The sequence below is a fragment of the Equus quagga genome, chromosome 10 (assembly GCF_021613505.1).
Source record: "Equus quagga isolate Etosha38 chromosome 10, UCLA_HA_Equagga_1.0, whole genome shotgun sequence".
Classification (NCBI taxonomy): Eukaryota; Metazoa; Chordata; class Mammalia; order Perissodactyla; family Equidae; genus Equus; species Equus quagga.
Window position 1 is genome coordinate 14,893,514 of NC_060276.1, and position 8,691 is coordinate 14,902,204.

Consider the following 8,691-nt stretch of genomic DNA (forward strand, 5'->3'; position numbering starts at 1 on the left):
AGGCTGCCAAGAGGATAAGCAGGAGCCCTGAGAAGGGGTCACTTTGGTAATCAACAAGTCTTTTCCCATCATAGGAGAATAAAAGAATGAAGCAATGCCTGGAAGAAGAATTGAAATCAAGAAGGGACCTAGAAAAGCTGGTCCGGAGGCTGTTGAAGCAAACTGATGAGTGTATTCGGTCTGAATCCAGTAGCAAGACCTCCATTCTTCCATAACCATCACTGTGCAGCTGGGCAGAGTGTGCCTTCAGGGCATCTTGAAATGTCCCACTGAGTGATTTGACTCAGTTTGCTCACTTCTTTGGTTTTTATTTTGTGTCTGAGTTAGTCTCTCTCTCTTTCTGTCTGTGTTTGCTTGAGTGTTTGTTGTTGTTTGGTTAGTGGTTGGTTGTTTATTTTTTTCAATAGGGGTAAAAGGAAGAGGTGGTGGTAGAAATCTCCCCAGAGTCTTTTCCTTTCAATAAGAAAAGGAAAGTTAGTACAGGCCAATGACTTAAATGGTCTTCAGCTGGCCTTCAGTTCATAGTGCCTCCTCAAAAGACTTTACCCTCGGGTTTCTTGTTAGGCTGGCTGCTATCCCAAAGCGGCTGGCCATAGCTTACTAAATGTGAACTTCACTTTTCCCCCCATGCTTTCCTGCCCCTGGAAGCCCCTCAGTATCTAGTTTACTGAAGGCAAAGCTTCTTGAGCTATGACCCTAGTACAGTGAAAGACAAACACATTTGCCCAATGATCCAGCTGACATTCCCTGGACCATCATGTACCACCCCTCAATACACACTTCTTTTTAATTACTGGCCTATGTTGTCTCTAAGACCAAGAAAACAGGAGTGCCCTTATTCCTTTTGTGTTAGTTTACATTTTAACTCTGTGGGGCAGAAGCTCTGGTCATCCATGCCAACACCAAATCCATTAGCAAATTGCACTGGACAATCCTCCCCTCAGCAACAAAGTTGACCATCTCTTCCCAGTGCGTGATAGGTTTTTTCCCTAGCCTTCTGCCTCTTATGTAAGGTTTATATTTCCCTAGTGCTTTTAGCCAACCGTACCAAGCAGTGTGTAAACTAGTATGTGTGTGCTTTGCTTACGTTTGAACAATATAGACTGAGCAGTTACTTTATCTACATTGCATATTCAAATTGTCACTTCTCATCCTTCAAAACAATCTGCGTTGAGGAGATATTGTGCCCTAGTAGACAGCTTTAATTCACCTTCTTGCTCTCCTATATATGCTGTGAGAAGCTGTAATATTCATCAGCCTCCTTGGGTAGGACTTCTAAGCATTATTTGCAGAAATGCTCTGCAGAAAAGGTCCAGTTCATATATCCAGAAAGAAAGGGCCCCTTTAGTAGCTGTGTGCTGGTTACGAGTGAAGCTGATTATTTGGAACTGGTTTACTCAAATTGCTCATCGAATCAAAGCATTGCCTTTGCAAGGATCTCAGAAATTAGAACTGTGATAAACCAAGCTTAGCAGAGGGTCACAGAATGGCAGCACACCCTTCTCGTGTGTGTCCAAATCTCACACACTGCCCAAATCTCGCAGAGTTGAAAGTTAGCCTGAGGCTCTAGGACAGAGCAGTGCAAGCCCTCCCCTCTCTCTCCCAAAGACAAGGGAAATTTGGGCCTGGTGGGGAAGATCACTGCAAAGAGATATAAAGGGTCAATGGGTTGATCAAAGTTGTCTTCCAGATAGCCTTAATGGGTGCCTACAAATGTGGTTTTTGCAAATGTTGTCTAGAAACCAAACTTGAAGCTTGAAACCCCCAGCTTGCTAAGCCCTTTGTCTTTCTAGTCCTGGGGGTCTCGAGTTCCCATAGCTACACGGTACAGGGCTGTTGACTGCTCACTGCACAGCAGAAATCACACCATCCATAGGAAATGCACTATTCCTGCAGTTCAACATCAGCCAACCACACACAGCTGTCTTTGGAAGCTGAAGGGTGAAGAAGGTTTCTAGGAATGGCTGTTGTTCTGCTTTAAAGCACAGCAGTTTAGAAGTGCCATCCTTCGCCTAAAAATTAACACCACCACCACCACAGATCTTAGCATCTGCCCTGTCTGTGGTTAGTCAATGGCTTGCAATAAATGTGCAAACTATATCCATAGGAAACATTTTTGTGATTACAAAATACTTTAGTTGATAGCATATAGGATTGCTTAAAATATTGAAAGGTCTTTATTTTAAAGTGTCGTCTACATATGCATGTTTTTGGGACTTGGCCTTTCTGATGCGAGGCCCTCGGTACTCTGGATAATGAAGCTTGTGCAGAGTGGTGTCCGCACTCACACACTAAACAATAATATAAAGGAAATGAAGCCATGTTAACGTGAGAGCAGTGTCTCCATAGTTGTGTTGTTTACAATACTCTATAAATGGGTTCCTGTTTGCCTGTAATTAAACTGCTGCCCTTAGAGGCCTTTCAGTTCCTCTTCTGTCATGTCCCTTCTTACACAAGCTCAGATTTTCTAACTTGTTTTTATTTTGAAGACTTTTAAAATGGACATTTTCAATAAATAAGAATAACAGTGCTTTATAAAATAAGTCCTGTGTTTCTTTCTTTCTTTCTTTCTTTTTTTTGCTAGCTGGTGTGCAGAAAGATTTCTCATGCTGTGTCAGCTTCCTCTCCTGCTCCCCTCATTAGCTGTCTACCTTCATCAGACCCCCTAGCCAGCTTCTACCTTTGTCACTCAGGGCAGATGATATTTGCTCCCTACTTTACAGGGATGATACCTGCCATGAGACAGAACCTTCCTCAGCTTCTCCACTGGTCCTAACCTATGAACTGTCTGTACCTCTTCTCACCATTTTCCTTCCAATATTAGAGAAATGGATATCCATTTTCCTGTTCAAGCTTATTCCTTGATCTTTAGTCTTATCCCCATCCCTCTTTATATTTTGCAGGATTTTGTCTATCAGTGATATCCTATATTTTGACCACAGTTGGAATGCTGTTGTGAGCAGTCAGGATGAAAATATTTGGCCCACCTTGAGATAGATGTGCTGGATATTATCTGTTACTACTCAGCATCCATTCCTCTCTCTTTTATGTTTCCCCACCAGAGGGCTAAAAAAATACGTATCCCAGACTCCCTTGCAGCTAGAGTTCAGGATACAATGTGAGTTCTGATACATTTTCAGTTCTGCCAATGAGATGCCTTTACACAGTGTTTGGAAGGCTTAAGTAAGGCAGAGGCTGTCTTCCCGAGGTGTGGTGGCTAGCAGGCAGTTCCAAGGTTATGTTTGTGGCTTTTGTAGTCTACATTCCAGTGTGTCTACTCACAGTGTCGTGGATGAGAGACTGTAGTGGCAGCAGTGGTGGTATCAGCAGCAGCTTCCTAGACTAGATTTGGATCATAACCACAGTGCTCTGACCTTGAAGCCATTAGTCCAATGAAAGCCCCCTGACTTCCACTTATGTAGCCATTGATTTTCAAGGTACCTAAGGTTACCTTCTGCTTGAGACATCTTCAGCTGTTTATGTTTCCTACTCTGAAGCAATAAATATAACATTGCATCTCCTGTGTGCTAGGCCCTGTACTAAATGTTTTATGTGGTTAAGCTCATGTAACCCTCACAACAATCCTTTGAGGTATTTACTGTTGTTATCCCTGTCTTATGAATGGACAGAAGCAGAGATGTTGAACAATATGCCAGTATGTGTGGAGCTGGGATTAGAGAGCCTGGTCTGTCTGCCTCTCGGATCCATACTCTTTCTACCACATTTCCTCCTCTGCACTTGGCACCTGCTAAGTAGGCTTCTACCTCAGCCATCTGGTCTTGTGAAGTCGCTAATGAGCTCTTAATTGACAAACCCAGGGAACACTTCTCAATACTTATCTTGACCTCTTTGCGGTATTTGACCCTTACCTCCTTGAAAAATCTCTCCTTTCTTGACTTTCATGATCCCAACTTTCCTAGCATTCATTCAACCTTTCTGACCACCCCTCAATCTCCTTTCTTGGATCTTCCTTCTGTGCCTTTTCCCTGACCCTGTTCTTTGACACTCTTTTCCTCGTCTCTTCCTTTCTATAGCCTCTTCCTGGACAACCTTGTCTTCTCCTATAACTTCATTTATCAAAAGGCAGATGACTCCTCCCATGTCCATATTTTTCTCCTGAGCTCCAGACCCATGGATGCAGACACCTTCTGGACACCTCAGGTTGGGTGTCCTACAGCACATCAAATTCAACATGTTTGAAACTAGACATCTCACTCCTATTCCCAAATCTGTTCTTCCAATGTTTCCCACCCTGGTGAACGGCACCCATGGCCACTTAGTTTCCCCGGCCAGAAAAATGGGTATTATCCTTCATTCCACCTTCTCCCTCAACCCTGTTTAGTCTTCAAGGCTTACCATTTTTAATTCTGTCATATCCCCTGAATTCCTCTCCATCCTCATGACTGTTGCCTATTTTTGGCACTTGTCATCTCTCTCTTGGACTAATGCATCTCCTTGCCTCTTGTGTCATCTTCTCTAGTCTAGCCTCTTTGGTGTCAGTAGGATGATTATCTAAAAGAACCGACTATGCCATTCGTCTATTTAAACATTTAATCTCTTGCTTCGCCCTACCACACTCGGTAAAATTTCATCTCCCTGAATTTCTATTAAGTCCTGTAATATGCCATTTGCCCTGCCTAGAATCCCTTTTCCATCCCTGTCCATCAAGCAAATTCTTTCCTTTCCATTTAGAATAAGCTCAAGTATCTATGTAAACTTATGATTTCTAAAATGAATATACATATGTGTCTGTGCATGTGTATGTACATTTATATGTATGTAGTATGTATGTTTGTATGTATTAGGATTCCCAGATAAAATACAAGATGCTCAGTTAAATTTGAGTTTCAAGTATACAGCAAATAATATTTTGGTACAGATCATGTCCCAAATATTGCATGGGATATGTTTGTACTAAGTTTTTCGAATGTTTACCTGAAATTCCAGTATAACTGGGTGTCCTGAATTTTTATTTGCTAAGTCTGACAGCTTTAGTATATATGTATATATATAAATGCATACAATTCCTAGGAGCAATGACACCCTAATAGCAGTGAATGCAGCTAGTGCCCAGAACTTGGTTTCTAGACATTATATTCTGCACTGAAAGGAACCAGGGCTCCTCGGAGAAATGGCTGATTCTATGGCTGAGGCAGGGGAGGTACCAGATGAGCCTGGAACATCTTGTTGTGCCAAAAAGTAACAAAATGCTTAAAAAAAAAGATAGGGGCATGTTGCAAGGACACAGGTGCCAACTTGAAGAGGCTCCCGCTGGCCAAATAGGGGACAATTTGAGCACCAAAATAAGGACAGTAATGAATTAGAAAACACTGAAAAAGTAGAAATCTATGAGTCCATGCTGATTAATAAATAAGTGGAGAGAAAGGGAAGGCTCTTGTTTACAGACTGTGCTAAGTGTTGCCTGGTAAATGTGGAAGAAACACCAGAATTGGAAAATCATTATTTTGCAACCATCATAGTAAAGACTGATTCAGGCAAAAATTATCATTGGATGTTAAATATAGGGGGAAATGATGATGATGACCTAGATACTTGCATGGTCTTAAAGTGTTTTCCCCAAAACTGCTTACAAGTTGCAAGGGGAAAATAGTAACTATGGAGTGGAGAAATTGGCCAACACCTTAACTGAGTGATCAAAATTCACTTCAACAATGAGAGGCAAATGGCCATCATGTGCCTCCAGGTGTGATATCCTGAGAAGGACACCACATCACTTATGTAGTTTTCCATCCAGGAAACATCAGAAAAACTCAAAGTAAGGACATTCTTTTTTTTAAAGGGGAGAGATTGTTACTACATTAGCCCAAAATGCCAAAGTCATTAAAGATGAAGAAAGGCTGTGGAAATGTTCCAGAGTAAAGGAGACTAAAAAGAGGCATGACAACTTAAGGCAATACCTGACCCTAGATTGGATCCTGTGCTGGAGGGGAAAAATGATATAAAGGAGATTATTGGATCACTTAACTGAATTGGAATGCAAATGGAAGATCAGGATCTATGTTAATTTTACTGAAGCTGATAACTGTACTGTGGTTATAAACAAGAATATCTTTATTCTTAGGAAGTACACACTGCTAAGTATTTAGGGGTGAGGGCCATGATGTACACAACTTACTCTCAATTAATTCAGAAAAAAGATATACCTGTTATTTGTACTATTCTTATTTTTGCAACTTTTCTGTAAGTTTGAAATAATTTTTAAATAAATTTTAAAAAGTCAACTCAAGCATTGCCTCCTCAGGGAATCCAGACATCAACAGCTCCTTTGCTCAGTCATCACATTGCACTGTGTTTGCTTGCGTCTTTTTCTACACTAAATGTTAAGTACTCTAAAAGGAGAGACTGACTCCGTTCACCATGGAAATTCAGGGCCTGATACACGGTCAAGCCCATAGTACCTACTCAATTAATATTTGTTGAGTGAGCAAACGTTCCAAGTAGTTTGATACCTCTCCTATTTGTATGGGAAAATTGTGAAAACTTGCCTTGGTGCCAACAGCCGAAGCCAGCGGGGGTTCTAAGCATTCTGCAGCCTCAAAGGCTGCCGAGTCCAGTCTGTGACCAAGCCTCCTCACCACCTTTCTCATGACTCGCACTGCAGGAGGCTGTGCAGCAAGCCCCTCTGGGAAAGCAGGCCAGAGGGCAGTTGATCTCTGCCAAGTGAGCACAAAGCCTCTTTCTAGATTGGGCTTCAGCATGTGCTGTTTGGCCTGTACACCAAGACTTTTCCTCACACAAGGCCCTCTGTGAGCTGACTCCTCCTGCCTGCTCCCCTGAATACTTTATCCATCTTCATACCTCAATGCTTTGCATGTTCTGCTCTTTCCCTCTGGGACTCCTTTCCTCCCAACATCTTTCAAGACTCAGTCTGTGCCACCTCTCCTAGAAAGCCTTTCCTGACACCTGCCTTCCTCAGACATCTACTTCCTCAGACAAGTGGAGCTTGTCTGAGGTGGTAAACGTTGACACACCTGTTATGGAAAAGACTGGAAGCTACTTGAGGGCAGGAACTGGATCATATTCATCTTATGCATAGCACAGAACCTGTAACCTCAGTCAGTGTTGGATGGGTGGATGGATGGATAAAAAGAAATCTTTAGCTTCCATAACAAGAAATGTGAATCAAATCTAAAATGTATTAAAGGTTGCACATTGGACTTCAAACAGATTTACAATCAGAGAGGTACAGAAGATAGGAGTAGAGTTTGTGATAAAAAATTATTGGACTTTAAATGGAGTTACATTAGCAGGAAAAATATGAAAGACAACTCAGTGGAACTCCAGGAATGGGGAATGGAAAACAACTATATATTTAACTGGGTTCTTGAGAGTTGCTGAATTGCCTATTGTGTGGAATGGAAAGGGTAAGTTTGTGTACTGACGTCCTTTAGATTGGGAATCAATGATCATAGGTTTTTTAAAAGAAACCTTCCTAAATATCCTAAATACGGAATTGCTCAAACCTGAAAATTTGGCAACCTCAAGCCTCCAACAGTTAATTGTTTTTGACGATGAAACTATAAGAAAAAGTCTTTGTTACACACAGGTCTACTCTAATATCAGATATATGTTCTCATCTTGCCCTTTTATTTCGCTTTGCTTTCACTTTGCTTCAAATTGGGTGTGGTCTTTGGTCTACTACATGAGCCAGGCCTTTCATGTGTGCCTGGGCTGCCAGGCATTCTCCTTGGTCTCAGAGGTTTCAACCATTTTAAGATGCCATCCTGTCTACTTGCAACACTGGGTGCAGCCTGGAGTGCTGGGGGCCATGTGGAGACCCCCCTTAGTGCTCTTTATGTGATGATCTGTTCCAGAGAGCAGGCTCTGCTGGGGACTGTCTGTGAATGAGCTCATCAAATCCTCATAAACCTTGCAGAGCAGGTATTTTTCTCATCCCTACTTTACAGACGAGGACTCTGAAGCCCAGAGGAGGTGAAATGATTTGCCTATGGTCATAAAATTGGGAAGATAGTGGAGCCTAGAATAAGACTACACCTGTCTGACTCCAGACTTAACCACTACACTACAATGAGTATTTCTGGTTTTGTGCCTTACAATGGAGATGTGGTTCACAGAGAAAAGGAACATAATAAAAAATCATACTTAGGGGCCAGCCCTGTGGCCGAGTGGTTAAGTACATGCTCTCCGCTTCAGTGGCCTGGGGTTTTGCCGGTTTGGATCCTGGGCACGGACCTAGCACCACTCATCAAGCCATGCTGAGGTGGTGTCCCACATAGCGCAACCAGAAGGACCTACAACTAGAATATACAACTATGTCCTGGGGGGCTTTGGGGAGAAGAAGAAGAAGGAAAAAAGAAGATTGGCAACAGATGTTAGCGCAGGTGCCAATCTTTAAAAAAAAAATCATACTTAGTTCCATGTTCCATATTTCTGTGTCTCCAAGTAGGCAGCTTCCAACACAGGGATATCAGGCCCTGTGGAAATAGTCAAATTCAACAGGAAATGAGTTATTGCCCTTTACCTGGGGCGCCCTGTGCTGACACCTTGCTGGGGCACACTGTTTGCATTGCATAGACATTTGCTTCCTATCAGGTAACAGAGACAGTAATGCTTTATACTTTGTTCATCTTCCCTTTACCTGAAAATAAAAATCACTGGCCATTTCAAGCACTCTTTCCCCCCTTAGATGGAATGCAGAAATGACGTGCT

General features: G+C 42.2%; 1 protein-coding gene across 4 annotated transcripts in view; it reads left to right on the forward strand.

Moving 5' to 3' along the window:
• ARHGEF6 (Rac/Cdc42 guanine nucleotide exchange factor 6) overlaps positions 1 to 6,242 on the forward strand; it is a 104,955-nt gene extending 98,713 nt beyond the window's left edge. For all 4 annotated transcript variants that reach the window (XM_046673349.1, XM_046673350.1, XM_046673351.1 and 1 more), the window contains one exon: positions 75 to 6,242. In XM_046673349.1, coding sequence (XP_046529305.1) covers positions 75 to 215 — 141 coding nt within the window. In that variant the 3' untranslated portion in view covers positions 216 to 6,242. The remainder of the gene's footprint in view (positions 1 to 74) is intronic.
• Positions 6,243 to 8,691: the final 2,449 nt, after the last annotated feature.